The following is a 23,921-nucleotide window of genomic DNA, read 5'->3' as shown; positions in this document are numbered from 1 at the left end:
CATAAAAATTAATTTTTAGCTCCTCTCTCTAGGCATGAAGTTTATATGCTTGTAAGAGGTGTGCTTCAAACGTCTGGCTCATATAATAATTTTTCTTCTTCCATTCTCTTTAATTAAATATTATCTGGTCTGATGATAAAGAACTATCATCAGGAACGGACGCCATAAATTGAAACTCTCTCTCAAAAAATATATATATATATATATATTGCTTGGTCCAACAAATTTTCACATTATTTTTTTTTTATTTGGATGGTTATAAAGGCATTAATAATTTGAATTATTTAGATCTCAGTAAGAAACATTAAGAGATTTTAATTAAGTTACAAAACTCCTTATCACAATATTTTCGTAACACTTTTGTTTTGACCTTTGATTTGTAATAGGTCTTGGTATAGTTATATATATATATATATATATATATATAGTTTTGGTCTATGCTCTATGGTAAGCTTTTTTTTTTAATTTATTTTTTGATGAAGTTTTATGGTGTACTATTTTAATTTATTGTAAAAATGTTTTGAAATTTTATTATGCCTATAGAAGAATTTTAGAAATTAAACTAAAAAAAGTTTAATAACATAATAAAATCTCATAATATTTTTACAATATTTTTTTTTTTTGAGAATGCAATACTTTTTTTAAGTTGTGGTGGATTATCGTATAATCATTATCTTATTTCTTTTTCTTTTTCTTTTTTTGGAGAAAGAATCTTATTTCATTTAGATATATGAGAAGATAATTTTATTTTCTTGAGAAAGTATGATAAAAATAAGTTGAATCCTAATCATTATGAAAAGGTAAATGTTAACCAATGCCCTAAAGGTATTGGTTTACTAATTATTTTTAGAAACATTTTATGAGAAAGTGATAAAGTAATTAATTTTTCTAATAGCTTTTTATATTTCTCTAAAAAAATTTCTAATATAATATATTGAGAAATGCTAACAAGTGCATCTAGGATATTGGTTAACAATTCATTTTAAAAAAAAAAAATTACATCACTTTTATGGGAAATAAAAAAAGTTATCAAAACATTAATTACTTTTTTTTATTTTCTCATACAAATTTTCTTTAACTGGATTGTTAACTAATATTCTAAGGACACTCATTAACATGACCCTAATTTATTACCAATTGTAATAAGAGTATCAATTAACATAGCCTTATAAAAATAATAAAAATCTTGTGAAATTTTATGTACATTGATAACTCAACCGACAGTTTGAAAAGTGGAATTTAACTAGAATAACTTTTAAAGGAGTGCTATTAGTCGCACTCAGTTTTGGTAATCAGGGGCTACTTTGATCAGTTTGATGGTTTTACTTTTTGGCGTTGATTCATAAATCACAATGATGGCTTTCTTCATTTTTTATTTTTTTTTCCCTTAAGAGAATCGGCCTTTTTATTTTACTTTGATAAATATAAATAAAAAATCAGGATGGTTTTGGAGAAGGCAAAAGTGACATTAACCTATTTGTTTTCCTAACAAAGGTGTTACTAAAAAAAAATGTTTATTAATAATAACTAGCCTCTGTGCATGCGCTCATGCAAGTGCTCAGAGACTTGATAAAAAAATATTTCATTCACAAACGCATAACACTTGTAGGAGGGTTTTTTTGTCTCAGCACACGTGTGTCTTGGGCTCAAGCTTATGAGGCACATGTGGGAGGCGTCTCTCCCCGATGTGGGATTAAGCAAAACCGTGAGACATAACCAAAGCGAACAATACCTGCTAATTGGGAGCTGAAACAAGAAACCCTCCCACATTCATGTGTAGTAGTGGTAAACATGTGTCTTGGGTTCAAGCTACAAAGCACATGTGAAAGGCGTCTCTTCCCGATGTGGGATTGAGCAAAATCGTGAGGTATAGCCAAAGCGGACAATACCTGCTAATTGGGGGTTGAGACAAGAAACCCTCCCACATTTATGTGTAGTAGTGGTACACATGTGTCTTGGACTCAAACTTACAAGGCACATGTGAGAGGCGTCTCTCCCCGATGTGGGATTAAGCAAAACTGTGAGGTACAGTCAAAGTGGACAATACCTGCTAATTGGGGGTTGAGACAAGAAACCCTCCCAACACTTATCACACCTCTAGGTATTTTGTGATTGAAAAATGTAGTAATCTCAAATTATAACGAATTCAAATTATTAACCTTTTATCCAAAAAAATAGAAAAGTCTCTGACACGCACGTGAACGCGTGCTTAAATGCTAGTATTTGTATTACATATTTCAAATCAAATTGCCACTATTTTCTTCTCAAGAAAAAAAATGCCGCTATTTACAAAATGGTAAGATGATACACACAAATCACACAAAAAATATCCGCAAGTATATTCCAAATTGAATCTTCGAAAAATTAAGCAGTTAAAGTGTTAAAGCCATCAAATAAATTACTTACCCCTTTAGAAGACTAATACCCTTAATAATACTTCTAGGAAAGTAAATATTAAGTAAGTTTTCTTATATTCCAAAAAAATAATAAATAAAGTTAGTTTTCAGATACATAATCAGCCAAACTCAAAGCCACAACCTCAAAAAGGCCAATGATCATATATTACAAAAAATTTCCGAAACAAACCTAACTGAAAAATAGGGGAAAAAAATTGTTCATAAAAAAAATGACATGAAAAGAAAGCACCAAAGATGTACAACTTGAATTTTTATAAAGTCAATATTATATGAGGGGAAAAAAAAAAAAAAAAAACCCTCACAAAAATAATAATAATTCATCACGTGAGATTTTTTTTTTGAATGAGAAATTTACTCTATTGGATATGTGCAAATTTGGAATGATATAAGTGTTGATTTTTGATGCTAAGACTGAGAGTATCAAAACAATGAAGCCAACCAAATGGGTCACGTCCCTCCCTAATCTAAATATACTAATGGTATGGACAAAATTGGCTTCTGCCCTTTTTGGGAAAATAAATAGCATTCTACCCCCTATCCCAAACTAATTAGGAAAATACTCCTGTAAGGACACGATTCTCTGGCGGCCCAATAAGGATGTTGGGCTCGCGTACGAAAGATCCCTCACAATATGATTTGTAGAAAGTGGGCTTGAAAAGCTAGCCGCTGGTCACGGGGCGATGTCCGATCCTGACTTTAGAGGAATTCAGGTAGAAAAAGGAGTTGGGCCTGAACATTTAAGCCCTAAGACGTCGCACCCTAAGGGATGGGACTCCTCGGAGTTGATCCGAGGACCATTGAGGCCTTACCCCGGTTATCCAACGACGGACTTTCTTCAGTGAAGTCCGGTGTTGTTGAGATGTTCTCCCCAATGTGATCTTTCTTTTCCTTCGGTGGGATGGGGTCCCCTTCAGATTTATTTACTTTCTTCTTTTATACTCGTCCGTGTTCATTGTCCTTCGTCCACGTGTAGGGTCAATCTTTACAAGACTGATATTTGTCCCATCAGTCTAATCCCAGAATTGTTGGGTATGGTTGATAAGGCTGCAGAGTACGGCTCTGTCATGTGTTGGGTCTTATCTGGAAGGGTAGTAAGGATAACTTCCCCAAGATATTTTGGATCTCCTTACAAATTCGTCCCTATACCAGTTTTATCCCTTCATTTCGGTGGGATTCAGGATCTGCCGAGGACCAAACTGTCCTCGGCTGCCTTCCAAAAATTGTTTTGTGCTCTGCACTGTAGAGCTTGGGCCACAGCTCTCCTCGGATTGGGCCTTCGGATTTTCCAGGAGCAATTGGACTTGGTCCTTAAATTATTGGGCCCCACAGCTCCTCTTTTGAAAATCGATTTTTTTCAAAATTGAGTTAAGTTCTATAATGACGTTTTTAAGGACCTATAGTAGCGTTTTTTTAACTCAACCTTCATGAAATCGAGTTATTGGTAAAAAAATTGCATGTAACTCGACTTCATGAAAATCGAGTTACAAAACGTCACTATAGATCATTAAAACGTCACTATAGGCTCCTTAAAATGCCACTATAGGGTTTCATAATTTTTTTTTTATTTTTAAACTTGATTTTAAGAAAGTTGATTTTCAAAAGATGGACATTTCTCTAATCAGTTTGGGAAAGGAGATAGAATGCCATTTATTTTGCCCGAAAAGGGCAAAGGCCAATTTTGTCCCTAATGGTATTCTTCTCGCTTTTGTCACTTCTCTATCTCTCTAACTATGGCCATATTTATTAAAAAAAAAAAAAAAAAAAAAAAAAAAAGTAATATTTGAAAAACAATTATGAATGAAAATATACAACCTACAAATAATAATTTCAACAATGTTAAATGAAACATACCTGTTTGAAAAGAAAGATGGTGATGAAGTGAGGAAAAAATTGTGGAAATAAACTGGAAAAGAGACTTGAGAAAGAGATAAAGAAGAAGATATAAAAAAAATGGTTAGATTAGTAAAATTATGAAAACAAAATTACACAAATTAATAAATTAACAATTTCAACATTGTCAAAGGAAATAAACCTTTTTGAAATTGGAGATGATAATGAAGTGAGCAAAAAATTGATGAAATCCAGAAGTCTATGGAAAGAACCTGAAAGAGACGTGAAATATATATAATTGGAGATAGTGTGTGCTTATATAATGAGAGTGAGATAAAGAAGAAGAGATATTTTTTATAATTTTTTTTTTTTTAAAAAAAAGTGAGATTTGGAAGTGGTGAACGTGGGAACTATTTAAAACTAAAACTGTTTAGTTTGAATTCGTAGGATCAAGAGAGAAGCCTATCTGAAATCAAGGATTTTGAAGCTAAAAACTTGGGTCCTAATTTGAAGGTGAGAGAAAAGGGGATAAGGATAATTGTTAATGTTTTTCTTTATTAATATTTTTTAATAAAAAGAATTCTAACTGGAATTGTGTTTTAGACCTGGGTAAGAGTTAATGAGAAGATGGAATTAAAAAAAGAATTTGGAATTCATTGGGAAAAAATAATGGTGCTTGAGTTTAATTAGGAGAAGTTTGTTGCCGTTAGTAATCATTATAATTGGGCTGTTAGTAATATTTAGTGGGAAGTTATTGTAAGAAAATTGCAATTGATTGTGTAAGTAGGAAGGGTGGTTTTGGTTTTGCAAGTAGAGTGGGAGTTTTCCAAGGATATTTTATTTTTTTTTGGGGATAAGGATGAGGGTTTTTACCCATAAAAAATAAAAGTAAGGGGTTTTATTATTATAAACAAACTAAACGTGAAGGAGACAAGAAAGGGGGAAAAAAGATCTCGCAAAATTTTATTTTTTTAATGATGGGATAAGGATAATAATTCAAAAAAGAGAGGGATAAGGATAAGGGTTTTTTTCCATTAAAAACAAAAAAGTAAGGATTGATTCTAAAAACAAAAGAGTTTTTTTTTTTTTTTTTGAAGAAGAGGAGTTATTCTGTAGTGATTGTAGCAAATATGATTTTACTGGATTGTCCTCCAATTTAGTCCAATTGTAGGGGTATTTTGGAAAAAAAAGTTCCAATCCAAACAGGAGAAGTCCCTTAAATAGTAGTGTAGGGACTAGGATTGAGGGTCAAATTCTCTGACCCCACAAGTAGTATAGATAATAATATAATATATAATTTTTAAATATTCTCAAAATTATTACAAAAGTATTATTGGCTATTATAAATTTGTAGGATTTGGATTTGGATCTAGTACACTGTGCAATTGTACCTTTAACTTAGAGAGAGAACCATTGAAGACAATTATACAATGTAATAGCTCGACCCCAACTTCATGAGGAACAAAATTGAGGATTCAACCTATTGGATAATTATGAGTTTCAGCTAGTTCAACTGGTAAAGTCTCTGATAGTTGAATAAGAGATTTGAAGTTCAATCCCCACCTACACCAAAAACTGATTAGTGTCTTGGTTTGATGATAAAAAGCAACCATCAGGAGCGGACGTCATAAGTTGAAACTTTCTCTCTCTTAAAAAAAAATAAAAAGCCTATTGGATAATTTTGCTACTCACAATGTCAAACTATGTAGAAATTGCCTAACCCTTTAGAGTTGCAACTAATAATTCTTATATCTCCTTTTCTAGGAAATTGTTAGAATTACTTACATAATATAAACTGTGAGCCCAATAACTAGAACCCACATCCTTTACTACCTTAAGTACTTAGGGCCCGTTTAGTATATGTGTTTAAAAACTGAAAATTGTTGTTTGAAAACATTTGTGAAAATACGTATGGGTGAAAAAATGTATGAAAATACGTATAATATTGCAACCCTTTAGAGTTGCAACTAATAATTCTTATATCTCCTTTTCTAGGAAATTGTTAGAATTACTTACATAATATAAACTGTGAGCCCAATAACTAGAACCCACATCCTTTACTACCTTAAGTACGTAGAGCCTGTTTGGTACATGTGTTTAAAAATTGAAAATTGTTGTTTGAAAACATTTGTGAAAATACGTGTAGGTGAAAAAAAATGTATGAAAATACGTGTAATGTTGTTTAAAAACTAAAAATTGTTGTTTAACTCGCCTAAATAGGCGGTGGTGAAGTATCCCACTATTGAAATCTTGATAAGTATAAATCTCATTTAGTGCTAGCCAATTAGGCCTCCTCGTGGGTTAACAAAAGTATAAAATCTAAATATTATTCCATATATATATATATATATATATATATATATATATCTCAATGCTACTAGTATAGTAAGAAATTACTAAAGATACAACCTTATATATATACACATTGATCCCACCACTTCGTAAAATGTTGACTGAATAGAAAACATGATATTCTATGGTATTCGCTTTTCAATAATTATACCCACACTTTTAATGTTTGACAACACTCATCGACTGTATATAGCAGCACACACAAACTAATTAGTACTAGTTTTAGCATACGTGCAAGTCATGTAAAAAAAAACCAACCCGAAAATATTCATAGTAAACAACATTGTAATTCTACCATTACTTACTTGAATTAAAAGCTAACAGAAGACAACAATATTTTTTTAGAGGAAAAAATGAATCTTTCATTGGAATATGATTGAAGTAGGTGTCGTCTAAGGATGAAAATCACATGGCTTGAGCATAAGACAAATATGATTCAAGATAATGTTTATACACTTCAGTGAAAGACTAAAGAATCACGCTTTTTTGGGTTGGATTTTCATGTCACTTCTTCTTCTTACTCCCTAAAATAGAATAAGAGAACATGATGCTACAAAATATTTACCAATAGTTGTAACTAAAATGAAGTCACCCACCAAAAACTAAATACAATAAATGCATAATCACTAGGATACCCCTGAAAAATTTGGATAACACTTGTATATTCTACATGAGAGGATCTAAATATAATTCAAATTTACCATCGATCAGAATTCAAAAATAGAATTATCAGCTTAATCCCTTATCAGTATCTCCACATAAGATAATCTCTAATTACCAAAATTTTTTTTCCATTATTTTTTTATAAAAAAAAAAAGCCCTAATATGTTGAAAAAAAAAATACATTTGTTTCATTGATCAATATGCAAAACAGGTTCAATTAAAAAAAAAATGCAAAACAGGTAACACTTAACCTGTCTCAAAGTTTTTATAACCTACCTTTTAATGGTACCTATGGGAATTTCATTTTCCTTATGCTAAAGCTCATTGAGTATGTGTTTCCATACGAAACAACCACAAGAAATTGAATAAGAACTTTTGGAGGTGGTTTTTATCATGATATGATGTTATACAATGCATTTATAGTTTATACTAATAGTATAAGAAAAAGTTATTATACCTTTTGAGCTTCGATATCCTGCTGCGGATAGATGGGCATGGCCATGGTTTTATAAATTGGTTTTCGACTTTTCTGTAATTCTCTCACTACCATGCTTTTGTAAATTTGTTTTCTAGAATGCACTCTACAGATTTCTTTTGTGGCTCAATATCAATTCGATGGCCTTTCAAACGAAAACGTCTAGCAGAGTAGGTAGTATTAGAAAATAGATTTCCTTCTATTGCATGCAGTTGGCTTTACTTTTTGGCCAAATTTGCCAAATAGCACAATTTTAACAAAATTTTAGGAAAAAAACACTCGTACAACGTTATTTAGTAATATAGTACATTTTTGGAATACAGTTTGACAAACTTACAAATTTACAATAAATAGTGAAATGATTTGCTTCCCGTATTTATAATAAATCTACAAATTTACATGTGATTTGAATTTGCAGATTACATTTAATTTGAATTTTCAGATTACACGATAGTATCATATCAATCTCCATGAGATAATGATTGGCTTGACTGAGGATTATTTGCTGATAGAGTTTGAATTTTGAAACAGTCTGGTTTGAATTTGTGTTTTAGCTGTAATTGCAGGAGAGGGAGAGGATAAGGATAAGGATAAGAATGAGGTTGTTTCAATACATAATGCCTCTACTAAATGTGCACTAGAAGCATACTAGTTGAGGTATGATTCATATTGGAGTGCCCCTCCCAAGGTAATCTAGCTCAGAATGCATGTATCACGTGGATGAACCGTAAAATAAATCTCTTTAAAAGCAATCATATACTTTTAAGTCTTTAAGTACCTTTTAGAGATTTGGGGGGAAAAACAAGTTGATCCTTGCCTCGCAGCACAAGTTCAACACAGTACACCAAAATCTATTAGAAGCCTCAAAAACAAGACAACAGAGAATTGGTAAACCGAAGGCAATGAAATGAGATGCTAGACTTACCAGAGAAGAAAAATCTGTTTAAAAGAATCTCATATTTCTTTGTTCCTCTATAGAGGCAAAGAAGCAAGAGGAGAAAGTTGGTCCCAAGGCACAGAACAGCACAAAAGCCCCAAAAAGTATCCAAGGTATCAAATGCATACTTATATATAACCAATCAACCTTCAATGTTGAGCATTACCTTCATCAAGTTCAAAAACCAAACACATTTGATTTGAATTCTTCTTGATCATCTATATATGGCAGAACAAAGGCAACCATTTCGCTTTCGGCTCCCCTGGCTATCAACACCTGCTGCTCCAGCCCCACGCCCAGCTACTCAGTCACAACCCCCTCGTCCTCCAGTTCAAACACAAACATCTACACAGCCAACCACTACTACTGTCCCCTATCAGAGACCACCATTTAGGCCTGCAGGGATAGCCCCAGCACCCCAAGTCACTTCCCAAGCTCAAGCACCTCAGAGAACTGAACCTCAGCAACCATCACAATCTCGTGCAACCACCCAACCCCAAGTCACTTCCCAACCAACATCAAAACCATCTCGTTCAACAACACAAGCTCAAGCTGCTGTGCCACCACCATCTCGTGCAACCACCCAACCCCAAGTCACCTCCCAACCAGCATCATCACCATCTCGTTCAACAACACAAGCTCAAGCTGCTGTGCCACCACCATCTGGTGCAACCACCCAACCCCAAGTCACTTCCCAACCAGCATCATCACCATCCCGTTCAACAACACAAGCTCAAGCTGCTGTGCAACCACCATCTGGTGCAACCACCCAACCCCAAGTCACTTCCCAACCAGCATCATCACCATCCCGTTCAACAACACAAACTCAAGCTGCTGTGCCGGCACCATCTCATGCAACCACCCAACCCCAAGTCACTTCCCAACCAGCATCATCACCAACTCGTTCAACAACACAAACTCAAGCTGCTGTGCCACCACCATCTCGTACAACCAACGGGTCTCGGGTCACTTCTCAACCAGCATCACCATCCCGCACAACAAATCAAACCCGGAATGTAGCATCTCTGCCTTCATCACCATCACGGGCAGCACCTCAATCACGAGCTTACTCTGTGCCCCCATCACCATCTCGCACATCTCAAACACAACCAGCATCGCGGACAGACCCCCAGCCTGAGGCTCCACCTCGTTTGTCCTCTCAACCTGCTGGCCGAACAACATCACAACCTTCTTCTCCATCTCTCACAACCACTCAGGTACAACCAACTGGTACAACAGATTCACAACCTAAAATTCAAGAAAGCTCTCAGCCTACTCCCACTTCTACTCAATCTCCATCTCTCATGACCACTCAGGTACAACCAACAGGTCCAACAAATTCACAACCTACAATTCAAAAAGCCTCTCAGCCTACTCCCACTTCTACTCAATCCCCATCATCTGTATCTGAGCAAGAGCCAAAGCCAGTAGTTGTGTCTCAGCCACCATCACAAGAACCTCAACCAAAGGCACAAGTTCCATCTGAAACTATTTCCAAACCCCAGAACCATACACCAATTGAAACCTCCTCTCAACCTGATGGAGTGGGAACACAGCCTACAAAAGTTTCCCCAGCTTCTATAGAAGCCACAGAAACACTTGCTCCAACCAAGAAATTAGATTCTAAGCCCCTCCCCGAGAAAGAGTCAGAGGAAAGTCAAGTTGGGAAGAAAGTAGTGCAAGAAAAAATTGAAGAAGAAAAGAAAAGTGGACCAGCTTATGAAGAACCAGCGAAGAGAACAATCGCTGAGCTTGTTAGCTCAGCAACAGCTGGTTTAGAAACACAGGCTAAAGACCTACAAAGTTTTGTATTTCATGCTAAACATAAGCAGCATGAGGAGAGGGAAGAAACTTTTGAGAGAAAGGAAACAGTTGTGACCACCAGCTCTAATGCAAAACAGATCAAAACTTCAAGTTCAGTGCATCCAAAGGGCAGGCACACATCAATCAGATCAACAACACAAAAGCCGAGTGCCATCTCCAGTGGGGGACAAGTTCCTCCATTCCATGAAGAGGTCACAAAAGATATTTCCAGATTTGTTCAAAAACTAGCCAGTGGCCATCAGATGGATGAAAATCCAGTTAGTATCATAAACTTAACTGGTGAAAACAGAGGAGCAACAATGCACTTAAACTCAGAGCTGGCTGAAAAAGAAGAGGCTGTCCACATTCACCGGGGTTATAAGCTCAACCCAGATGAGAGCATTAATGACACTACTGATATAGAGGGAAGCTCCAAGGACAAAGTGTCCAAAGAGAATTTTCCATCATGTCTACATGTGAATAGCAATGTACAGAGTATCAATAACTCGATTGTGTCTGACACTTCTTTCACAGCAAGGAATCCTGGTGTTCATTGTGCTCTATCTCTTGATCAAGCAGACCCCATCAAATCAAATGGTAAACCGGAACTTCTGGAAACACGCAAGGCTGAGTTCAATGTCACCCCGGCTGAGAAGCATACATATGAACCTACCGTTAAAAGACGGTGCCTCAGAGGCCTTTTCATGGAATCTAGTGACTCAGACCCAGATAATCCTGAAAAGCCTCGTCGTCATGGTTGCCGGTATAGTTGTGGGGATCAGAAGAACAAAGATAAAGATATTGGAGCTCAATGATCAAGTGAATTACAACAATCTCATATTATCTACTTACAGACATTAAAAAATATATTTGTACAAAGAATAATACAATAAATGTTTGTCATGTATTGATAATCTAAGGATGCTATATCATCCACCTTGTCAAACAAGTATATGCTATGTACTGTGATTATCATTTCTATTATCAAGAAAGTATAGCACAAGATTTAATTTGCATTGTTCTGTGACTCCGAACTAGAATTCTCTACAGGGGACAAAGAAATATGGTATTTTTATAAAAAAGATTTTTCCTTCTGTGCTAGGTCTAGCATTTCACTTCAAATGCCTTTTAAGTTTTCCATTCACTTTTACTTAGGCTTCCTATAGATGTTAGGATTAATTTGAACTTATGCTGGGAGGGAAGGATCTATTAATAGGCTTTAAAGTGCAGAATTTAATTCAAAAGAGCTTTCTTGTTACATATCATCCACAGGAGACATGTATAACTAGCTAGATCACCATGGCAGACACTCCAGTACCCCTCCTTCAAATTACCAAACATTCTCTCTCTCAACTCCAAAATCAAAATTGAAAATAATATTTCAACTTTCCTTCATCATGTGTCACCTTGTCCCAGATAAATTAATTAATTTTTTTAAAAATAAAAATAAATTTTCATCTTTTTTGTTATTACATTTTACTTCTTTATAAAATCAATATTGGTTTGATTAGTATTAATTCATCAATTTATATGTTAAATCCTTTTCTTCTTTTTTTGGGATAGTTTAAGGCTGTAAGGTGATTCTATTATTAAGTAAAGTTGTAACAAACCCATATCAATATTGGTTTGAATATGTGTTTTGTTTTTGCCAAATCAGCCCATATGACTCAGTTTTGCCCAAAGTGAAATCACAAAACTCAAGCGGTCAAGCTTAATTTCAACCAAAGTAAGATAAAAAAAACACCGTATCATTTTCAATCAAAAAAAAAAAAAAAAAAAAACAAAACTCCACGGTTACCGATTGATATCGGGTCGCTGGATTGCTTGTGGAATTGTTGCAGCGTGGTACTGATCAAGTGAGGGCCATGGTGGTGGTGGTGGTGGTGGTGGCTCTTGCGGCAGCGGCGTTGATGGGATTTCGGTGGTGGCAGTTCTTGTAATCTGGGAGCTTCGGTTTATCGGCGGCGTGGGTTTGGGATTTTCTGTGTGTAGAAGAGCACGACAGTGGGGTAAGGATTTTTAGTCTATGGTGGAGCTGTCATTTGCGGTGGTTGGGTTTTAAATGATGGGGTTTGCGATGGATGGGTTACCGGTGATATAAAGGGTCGGACGTGGTGGATTTTCGGTGGATGGTAGCTTTGGTGGGAAAATACGGTGGTTCCGAAATTTGTGGGTTTTGACAGATTGTTTTCATTTCGTTTTTGATTAGTCTCTTCACTTGAGCAAAACTGCGTCGTTTGGAGTTGATTGGCAAAAACAAAACACAACAGCGCAATGATGTCACTTTTTTTTTTTTTTTTTTTTTTTTTTGTTGAGAAAATGATGTGTCACTTAGCCTGTGTTTGTTTCGGCAGCAAATAGTTTCCGGAAAATATTTTACAACACTGGGCATGTTTGGATTGTACCAGAAAATTCAGTCAAATGGAAAAAGATTTTCGTTGACTGTAAATCATGCCCCAAAACCCTGTAAAATATTTTACACTTTTATTTTCCCTACAATTGATTTCCATCCCAGGAAAATAGAAGAGAGAGAGAAACAGCAAAACCAGTGAGAGCTCCGATCACCACTTCCAAGCACCGGCGAGAGCTCCGATCGCACATCCAAGCATTGGCGAGTCGCACCCTAGCACCGGTGAGATCGTTGCACCCCAGCACCGCCTAAATCGTCCCCATCCAAGACCGATCCACCCAAAACCAATCTCATTCTCGACCCAAAGCTCATCGGCGTCGCCGTTCTTGCCATTGTTCTAGTTCTCGACCGCTATCGTTCTCACTTTCCCTCAATCTGTCACTCTTTCTCCCTTAATCTGTCATCGATCTACCCTTTTTCTCTCTACCCATATCGAGCAAACCACTGTAAGACGAGCAACCCATCGTGCGATTTTGCCTCCACCGCACGATCTTGCCTCCGCCGCGTCGAGATCGAACCCAGTCGCCTCTCTCTCTCTTCCTTCTTCTCTCAATTTGACCGGATTTGATGAATTTTTTTTTGTTGGGTGTTGTTTGTTTTGTGTTTATCTATTGAGAAATGATATTATATATTTGTTTGGAAGTTGAGAAAATGTGAGCAACAAGTAAAAAATGTGTTTTCTATAGTATTTTCAATAATACAACCAAACACCAGAAAATATTTTTCAAAGCATTTTTTGAAATGCAACCAAACACTTAAAAATATTTTCCTTTCCCAAAAATATTTTCACCTGAAAATATTTTCCTAAACTTCGGGGTTATATTTTGCAATTTACCCTATATTTTATATTGTAGATAGGGTTTGTTATATTAGTATATATGTATTAATTATAAAAGCCTACTACAAAATATCATCTAAATTATATGTAGTCCAAAATTAATCAGGCCTAAAACATATAAACTAATGAAGAAGTTTGGATTATTTTTGGGTGGTTTTTTAGTATTTATCCTTTTGAGAAGTAGTCCTGACTCCTGAGGGAAACTTATTACTGACCGTTAGACTACAATTTTATTAATTTTTTTTTTTTTTTTTTTTTTTTTTTTTTTTTTGGTGCTGAGAATTAGTCCTTAAACATACAACGAGAAGAAAACATTCAAATTCAGCTTTCCTAATTCGACTGGTAAACTGATTTTATAAATATTATCATTTTAATCCCCAATCCGAGAAGGAAAACAATCAAATTCAAAAGATGAAAAGAATGAACCAGAAGTCGGTGGCTTCAAACTCTCCAAGAACAAATTCCAAATAGACTTAGGATTCCTATTTCCTTTTAACTCCCTAGTCCACCACCCCTTATATATAGCAAACAACCCCTATTAGCTCTCAGTCACAGGAAAATTCTGAGAAGGAATTAAGAAGAGGTAGAAGCAAATAGATAAGAGCAAGAAACAAGCTAGAAAGACAGATTTGAAGGAGAATCTTAAGAACATGGAACGGCCTCTCTGCGCTAATGGTTGCGGCTTTTATGGATCTCTTGAGACACAAAACCTGTGCTCCAAGTGCTACAGAGATTTTCAAAAACAAGAACTCCCCAAGAAAGCCAAAGCAGACAGTGAACCACAAGACTGTCAAGAAGTTGTAATGAAGATGAATCCTCCACTCTGCGCTAATGGTTGCGGTTTCTTTGGAATGGCAGACACAAGGGACATGTGCTCAAAGTGCTACAATGACTCTCTTAAAGAAGAGATTGCAGACAAAGCTAAAGCACCGGACTTGGACAATCCCATGAACTCCGCTCAATCTCGACCATCTTCGGCTTCTGGTGTGGATGCTATAGTTAAAGGTTCGACAAGCGTGAAGAATAGGTGCAAGAGCTGCAACAAGAAAGTGGGGTTGACAGGGTTTGAGTGCAAATGTGGGAACATATTTTGTGGAATGCATAGATATCCAGAAAAACATGCGTGCAATGTGAATTTCAAGGCAATTGGTAGAGATGTTTTGGCTAAACAAAATCCAGTTTGCAAGGGTGACAAGTTACAGTGGAGAATTTAGAATAGGAGCAACTAGTTGTTGATTTAGGCCTTTTTTTTTCTTTTTCTTTTTTGATTTAGGTATTGCAATTGTTCTATCCTATGTATATATGGGTCAGGTGTATTTGGAGGATAGTAACAAACCCAACGTTGTAATGCTTTGGATTAGCACATACACATATCGGAGAAAAAAAAAACACATAGTAAACAATAGAGATTATTTGGAGTTTATAAAGCTAAAACCAACATAGAGTTCATTAACCTAACATATGGTAGCATATTTTTTTATAAAAAAACCAAACATATTTCTAGACTAGACATTACACGGAGTTCATAAACCTAACATATAGTTCATACCCAATGGATAATACACACCGTTTTTAAGATGTTTTAAAGTTTAGAGCCACAGTAATGAAAATTATTTAGTCCTTTGGGCCAAGGGGCGGAGCAGAATCCTTTTTATATGATTTAAGGGTAGCATGCGACAAATGCTTTAACCAATTTGAACAGTCATTGAGCCAGGGAAATGGCACAAACAAAACAATTTTGTTTTGTTGGATTATTATACATAAACGTGTGGGTTTGAATTGAATTTTTTTTTTTTTTTTTGGGTTAAAATTTGTGTAACTTGAGTCCAATCTAAAGACATATCCATAAGACTCTCCTTCTCGCTTTCCTCCAAAATTTGGATCTCTCACACACTTGACACTTAACTTTTAAATTTGCAAAATTATTTCTATACTGGAGTATAAGTTATAGAATGACAATGTAATTCTTTTTCTTTTTTTTTTTTGGTAATGTCCAAGAAGAAATATAAAGAAAAGTTACTAAAATATATATATAAAGTAAATGTTAATGATAATAAATTAGATGTTATATAATATAAAGTTAATTAGGCAAGATGATGAATATATATATATATATATATATTTTAAGTGTTTCAACCTATAACGTCCGCTCCTCCTAATGATAAAGACCAAGACACCAATCAGTTTTTGGTGTAAACGAGAATTAAACCCTAAATCTCTTACTCAACCATCAGAGATTTTACCAGTTGAGCTAACCCACAAGATGATGAATATGTTGAGAAAGAAATTATTATCTTGAATTATATATCATGTGTAACTATTATCACTTGTGAGTTTAATCAATTTGGACATGAATTTTATAAATATATTTTAATTTAATGAATAATTAATTAATTACCTAATACCCAATTGAGATTAGACCCCAACTTCACTTTGGCATTTTGTGTTATATATAAATATATATATATATATATATATATAAAACTTTATCCACTTAAGGTTAACTCTGTTAAACAACTGTAACTCACCTCACTCTTTTCTAAGGTTTGAAATTTGAGAAAATTGATGAATTCAATTTCCACTCAAATATCATTTAACAACACTCAATATTGTTAGCTAATATTCTATCAAGATTACAAAGAGTGGTCATTAAAACGGTCGAAGCAAACTCGAATAGGTAATGTTGTAATGCCTACAATTGTGCAAAGAACAATTAAACTACTTTTGATTAAACTAGTTAAGTTCCCGCACGATGCGATGCATTTTAAAACATTTTTATAAGATCTTATTTTACGGATCATGTATAATATTTTGTGTGTTATAATGTTTAGGAAATCAACTTCAATTCTATTACAAGTCATTAGAAAGTGAGAAAATGAAAATTATAAAATTAAATTGAATTAAGAATATGAACCTATTGCTCGATTGATTTGAAAAAGATTTAATTATTTTCATTAACTTAAGTGTATCAATTAATTTATTACATTCTTGATATTGTGTGTTTATTATTTATTTTTTTCTGGATTTTGTTTCAATTGTTACAAAAGCAAGTAAATTTGAGCAAGAATACCACATTCCAAATTAATTGTTTCTCATATAAATCATAGAAAAATGACATCAAAATTTCATTATACTTAAAATAATTAATGCATCGCTTTAAATAATTAATATAACAAAATAAATTTATTTATCCAATCAATACTCTTTTTAGTTACATAAAATTAATACTACAATATATTGCATATCACTATGTCATTGAAAGAGTTAGGAAATCTATATAGTTAAGATTAATTTAGTGAATTTACAAAGATTTAATTTTAGATGATGTTTATTTCAATTGTTGTTAAAACAACTAAACATGAGGAAGAATATATATTTTAAATCTATTATTATTATTATTATTATTATTATTCCAAATTTATCACTTCGACAATTAGTAAAAAAAGTTGTGCAAGAAATTTTTTCCTACAATTAGAAGACAAACTTGAGTGTAGCAATTCCCAGGTTGATTTCTCAATCTCAGGCCAAAATAGCATAGTCAACCAGTCAATGTTGCTCTTTTGTATGAAATATTTTAATGGGAGAAATCTTTAAGGTATATAATATTCGGCTCAGTTGCTCTAAAAGCCTAATTGGACAACGCGTAGTGTAATTCCCAGTTTTAACAGCTTATTATGGTTAATTTGTTACATACCAATGATGCAATTGCCTTGCTTATAATCTGCTCTTATTTTTAATTTGGAACCAAATAATAATAATAATCTGCTCTTTCATTTTTTTTAAAAGGTATTTTGGTTAGTATTATAATTTGACCATGAAAAAATCAAGGAACTTAAATTTTCCACAACTTAAAAAAAAAAAAAAAAAAAAAAAAAATTCCATACTTGGTGAAGTAGCAGGTTGTTAATATTTAGGTACTAATACTATTGTATAATCCGTGACAACCAAATGGAACTCAGGGCCCTGCCTGCTGACCTTAATGGACTGTAGATTTTGTACAGCTTAATCTCACTTCGGGCTTCGTTAAACATTTGTAAGCCCATACGTATTGATCAGTATTCAGTAGTGCTTATGAAGAGTGGAAATCTGGCCCAATAAAAAAGGGAATTTTAACATTTGGATCCTTTTCTACGTTTTTTGGTGTTGGGTTTGGGGTGGTGTTTCAAACTTATGATTTGAAACAATTGAATTTTTTTTTTTTTTTTTTTTTGAGAAGAAATTTGAAACAATTGAACCTATTATAAATTCTTTCGGGCTTTCAAAAAATTAACTTTAAGTTTTCACCAATATATATATATATATATATATATATCTTGAACTTTAAGACTTATTCTATAGACACCGACTCACCGTATGCATAACCCTTGGTCCCTGTAGAACTAGCAATACTTGAAATTATGAGCTTAATTTTAATGACATTGTTATGAAGTGCGAAATTTTGTTTTAAGAACCAATTACATGTGGTTGTTTTCACTTTTTAAGATGTTTATGAACTTTCTTAGGGCGAATTAGCATGGTGTCATAAGCAAGAGACAGCAAACTAAAATTTTTCTTGCAAACATTTTTATGAGTAAAACCACAATGAAACACTACTATTTGTTTTTTTTTTTTTTTTAATTATAAATTTTAAAAGCATAAAAGTACTTCTTCAAGCACTAACCAAAAGTAAAATGTTTCCTGATGTCTTATTAACTTCTGCTTTAGATCTCTTTGTTTTTCATCTTTTGTCTCCTTAAACACTTTGAGAAATGTTTAGGGACACAACAAAAAGCCACAACAATTTCACAACAATATTTCTAAATTAGCATACTACTTCATGCATGAGTCCACCACAATTTTCAATTTAATTTTTATCTTTTTAATGATGTGGCATACTAATTTCGGAATGTTGTAAATTTTTTGTGACTTTTTATTGTGTTTATAACATTGCTCAAACATTTAACCTTATAAGTATTAATTTTATCTTGAGGCTAGTAATAGCTTTTCACTTAGAAATTCTACAATTACACAAGTAATAATTACAAGAGAAATACTAGTCATAATTGCAGTTTAAGTTAAGTCATTTAATGAATAAAAATCATCCATTACTAAATAAAGCTACAGGCATAATAACATCAATGGTGGGCCCAAATAAAAACTAATTGCAACTTAACACCTAAACTTAATTTATTGTGAAACTATTGTGCCTATAACACTACTCTTCAAAACTCGGTTTGTGCATGCATTGCAAAATCTAAATTATATCTATCTATATTTACATGCTTTTATTGGGCATAGCTACAAGCCTATAGCTGTTGAGACAATAACATTTAGTATCCGTTTGGCAAAAATTATTTTTGTTAATTTATTTTATTATTCAGCTTATTCTTGGTACTATTCATGGGTTCTACTGCACTTGTTGGTACTATCATGTGTTCCACTGTATTATTTCAGCTAACTTTTATCTTTATCTACAGTACTTTTAGCAAAAAAAAAATTTAGTTTCAGCAAAATAAACGGATCCCAAACAAACTCTTAGATTAGGATAAAATAAAATTTACATCTTGTAAAAATTAAAAATTAAAAATTAAAAAAATAGCTAGCCGTGTCTCTTACATAAATTGTTACTTTTTTTTTTTTTTTTTTTTTGGGATAGGTTACATTAATTGTTACCAATACAATATTTCTTGAGGTGAATATGATTGAAGCTACACTACCCTAAACTTGGGTATCTTATATATTGCCTATCCTAGACAGGAATTTAAGGTGGGTTTTTAATGGACAAGGATATAGTGTTCAACTTCAAACATTCACCTGCCAGGCATTAGAGGCTTAGCAGATGATCTAATTAATTAATTTGAGGTCACGAGAGGCCTAGAGGAATTAGATTCGGCAATTCTAGTTTTGGGGTGTAGTCAGTAATAGCGGAAGGATATTGCTCTGAGAAACTGTTAATAGATCTTAAAGTGGTCCTTATAAAGTGATGTCAGATCAAATGCATTGGAAAGCTCTTTATAATTAATCAATTCAATTAAGAGGAAGAAGATTCTAATTAGTTTTAAGTGATAAAGCACTTAAGCAGTGATACAGATTTGGGATCAAATTCTATTTTCAACAAGTTGGAATTTTCTAAGTAAAGGGAAAGGAATTCTTCTTGTTTTGTAATTCACCAATAAACAAAATCTATCAAAAACATGAACCTTTAAAAAATTTTATTGATAAATTATAAACATGTTTTTTTTTTTTTTTTTTTGAGAAGAATAATAAATATGTTAGGTTTGATATTCACACATATTTGTGAGAGGAGTAAATATCATTAAACAAATGGCTATTATCTTAATCTATAAACTTTTCTTTAATAGTTTGTCTTTATTTTTTGTTTGGGATAGGGAGCATCTATCTATTTATCTATTTATTGAAATTTTGAGAACAAAACATGTCCCATCTTGAATTTTGATTAATTACTTTGGATGTGCCTTAACCAAGAAGTTGGGCGGCAATAAGGAGAAGAAATAAAAGAATAAAAACTAGAACTAATTAGGTGCGGGTTATCACTTCTAATGTTTCTACTCACTGATAGAAATTATTAGAATTAGAAGTATTACATCCACAATATTTTCACAATACTCTTTAGATAATAAATTTTTACTTATTTTAATTTGAATTTATCACTAAAATTATTTTTTTAAACATTAATAATAGTCTGCAATAATTAGTCACTTAGAATTTTTTATGAAAAATATTATGAAAATAACATTTTTCTTTATAAAATGACGGTGATAACTAAGGCCCTAAATGGCTGTGACCATGTGAGAGAGATGGGAACACTTTCAAGAAAGGGTCAAAATAATACGGCATTTGTGATTTGTGAGTCAATTAGCTGTATTATAAACAATTGTGATTCAATGTTAAGGTTGTTTTTGTTTTAAAAAGTATAAGAAATACACACTTGATTAAGTTAAACTGAGAGGTACTGCTTATAGCTTTATATAATGGCACATAATGGAAATGTGAAATAAGATAAGTTTTCGTTCTAACTAAACATAAACATATAAATCTATAAAATATAAAAAGAAAAGAAAATTTTTCTGAATCTAATATAAGAAAAATTTTAAATATTTTTATCAAAAATTAAATATAAAAATATCAGAAAATAAGAAAATTTTTAGTTTTATTAAACTATAAAATATTATTTTAGTGTTTGGAGGTTATTATAAGGTGTTGAAAAACTTATTTTTAGATGGAAAAAATTTGGCTTCAGACCGCTTTGCATATAGTTATCTTATTCTAGTCTAACCTACTATGTAACAATTGAAGAAATTATCTATGTATTATTCTTGTCATATATATGACTTTTTTAATGAGTCATGTCATAACTTATTTAAATAATACACATGAAATGAAAACCCTTAAAAATCACAACATAATAAATTGAAAAGGATAGCTCCAAACCAATTTCAAAGCCAAATTTTATCCTTTTTATATAATAATATTAAATTCATAAAAAATTTAATTAAAACAATTCCGTATAAAGATTCTATTTTTATAGAGAATTTTTTTAAAAAAAATTAAAAATTAAATAAAAATATTCTTTTAAAACAGGGTGACCCTAAGAAACTTAAAAATCAAATAAAAATATTCTTCTAAAAAAGGATGACCCCTATTGTGGGGCCCAATAATCCGTGGGCCAGGCCCATTTACTTGTTGGGGTCCAAAGACCCAAGCCGAGGAGGGTGATGGCCCAAGCTCGACAATACAAATGCGAAGTAGCCTTGGGACACAGCCGAGGACGACTCAGTCCTCGGCATAACCGAGATCTCACAAGAGGAAAGGGCAAAAATGGTATAGAAATAACTTTGGAAAAAATCTAAAATATCTATGACATTTAGAAAAGGGTACGCTGGGAAATATAACGACCCGGGAAGGCTGCTCTTACTGCCATTCAATACTCTGCACCTGACAGAGCCATATTCTTCAGCTTTTACAACCACCCCCAACCACTCTGGGTATGGGCTGATGGGACAAGTATCAGTCTGGAAAAAGTCGATCCTATACGTGGACGAAGGGTAAGGAACACAGGCTAGTATAAAAGGAAAAGTAAGCAAACTAGGGAAAAGGGGCTGGGAAAAATGGCCAAAAACCAGAGCCTCCCAGCCCACCTCCAGGAGAAAGACTCCAGGGGTGAAGACAACTTAACCATGTATGAACACCACGAAAAACCCACCGCCTAGTGACCAAGGCCTAACCTTTCAAACCCACGCTCTACAAATGATATTGTTTGGGCATTTTTTATGTGCGAACCCAACACTGTTACGGTTCGTTACGAATTGTGTCCTTACAATTGGCGCCGTCTGTGGGGAAGGCTTGTGTCTTGGCACTGGTGGTGGGTTGATACCATCCTTCACATCATTTTCAGTAGTTGGATATAGCGTTTTAGAGTAAAGTCCCACTAGGGGCTACGTTTCTTCACTAGGGGCTACGTTCCTTCACTAGGGGCTGCGCTTTGTAGCGTCAATAGCACGGATGGTTCCAGGGGCTTGGTCGAGGGGCTGGTCCCTTTAAACCAAGATCCTACGCCATAGCCGAGGGGATAATTCCCCCAACTACATGAGAAAACTGAGTTTTGGACAGAACCAAGGCATTGTATGGTCCTCGGACTCAAGCCTATGGGGAAACCAACTACTTAGATGAGAAAACTGAGTTTTGGACAGAACCAAGGCATTGCATGGTTTTCGGACTCAAGCCTATGGGGAAACCAACTACTTGGATGAGAAAACTGAGTTTTGGACAGAACCAAGGCATTGCATGGTCCTCGGACTCAAGCCTATGGGAAACCAACTACTTGGATGAGAAAACTGAGTTTTGGACATAACCAAGGCATTGCATGGTCCTCGGACTCAAGCCTATGGGGAACCAACTACTTGGATGAGAAAACTGAGTTTTGGACAGAACCAAGGCATTGCATGGTCCTCGGACTCAAGCCTATGGGGAAACCAACTACTTGGATGAGAAAACTGAGTTTTGGACAGAATCAAGGCATTGCATGGTCCTCGGACTCAAGCCTATGGGGAAACCAACTACTTGGATGAGAAAACTGAGTTTTGGACAGAACCAAGGCATTATGGTCCTCGGACTGATGGGGAAACCAACTACTCGGATGAGAAAACTGAGTTTTGGACAGAACCAAGGTATTGTATGGTCCTCGGACTCAAACCTATGGGGAAACCAACTACTCGGATGAGAAAAAGATTGAGTTTCGTAAGGTTGGCTACTTAATAAAAATTCTAAGTTACTCAATCCTCGGCTCAAATACTGTAAAAGGTTAAAACCAATAAGAGTGTTAAGAAGATGGTGAAACGCCCCACTATTTAGCAACCTAGGGGGGCTGTTCATTTTGCGGGTGATATGTTTTCGGATGGTTACTTCCTACACCGCATCAAGCATTCAGTTATCATCTCGGCTAGTTTTGGGGTAAGTATCGTTTTTCACAGGTCGGCATTGTTGTGCCAAACAACTCTATTAAAGTTATGGTGATATCTTTTTCTTAGCAAGTATTTTTGACCCTAGGTGTCATTGACTCAAATGCTATATTATTGTGCCGAACAGCACTCGCAAATTCATAATAGCACCTTTCTCTTTGATAAGGGATTATGACCCCAAGTATTGTACTCTAAGGTCGGCGGTATTGTGCCAGGCCGACTCAGTGAGCTCATCATAATGTCCTTTCTTTTCCTGCCTAATGGGAGTTTCAGCCCTAAGTATCACTTATTCGATTCAGTATTATTAAGCCGGATTGTTTTTATAAACACAGAGCAAGATCTTTTTATTAACGGGGACTTTGGTCCTAGACGTCGGCCACGGTTTAAAAATAAAAGAAAAATTCGCAAGATTGTATGTCTATTCATTGCATTATCATTTCGGAAATATAGAGATAGAACATGTGAAGTAAAGTGATAACAATTTTTATTAATATAAATTTGTATTATAACGTACAAAGAAGGGCTTAAACAAGCCTATACAAAAGGTGGATTGCCAAAACAATAAAAAAAAAAAAAAAAAAAAAACAGCAATACAAATAAGTAAACAGTCAGATGTCTTTTTAAACTCGTCTCCGAAGTCCTTCTAAACTCTGCCTCAGTAGCGCCCATATTGAGAGAAGGACCTTCTTCAGAAGAAGATGGAGGAGATGAATGAAGAAGATGGAGGAGATGAATGAA

General features: G+C 34.0%; 2 protein-coding genes across 2 annotated transcripts; both read left to right on the top strand.

Moving 5' to 3' along the window:
- Positions 1–8,011: 8,011 nt before the first annotated feature.
- LOC115971302 (cell wall protein DAN4) lies at positions 8,012–12,675 on the top strand. The gene has a single exon (XM_031091138.1). It carries the CDS (start codon positions 8,899–8,901, stop codon positions 11,290–11,292), a length of 2,394 nt encoding a protein of 797 aa, XP_030946998.1. The 5' UTR covers positions 8,012–8,898; the 3' UTR covers positions 11,293–12,675.
- A 1,481-nt stretch (positions 12,676–14,156) lies between these two features.
- Positions 14,157–15,085, top strand: LOC115969934 (zinc finger A20 and AN1 domain-containing stress-associated protein 5-like). Its single transcript, XM_031089575.1, has one exon. It carries the CDS (start codon positions 14,376–14,378, stop codon positions 14,937–14,939), a length of 564 nt encoding a protein of 187 aa, XP_030945435.1. The 5' UTR covers positions 14,157–14,375; the 3' UTR covers positions 14,940–15,085.
- Positions 15,086–23,921: the final 8,836 nt, after the last annotated feature.

Source organism: Quercus lobata, chromosome 12 (assembly GCF_001633185.2).
Source record: "Quercus lobata isolate SW786 chromosome 12, ValleyOak3.0 Primary Assembly, whole genome shotgun sequence".
In the NCBI taxonomy this organism is placed as follows: Eukaryota; Viridiplantae; Streptophyta; class Magnoliopsida; order Fagales; family Fagaceae; genus Quercus; species Quercus lobata.
This window is presented reverse-complemented; position numbering and strand designations above follow the sequence as displayed.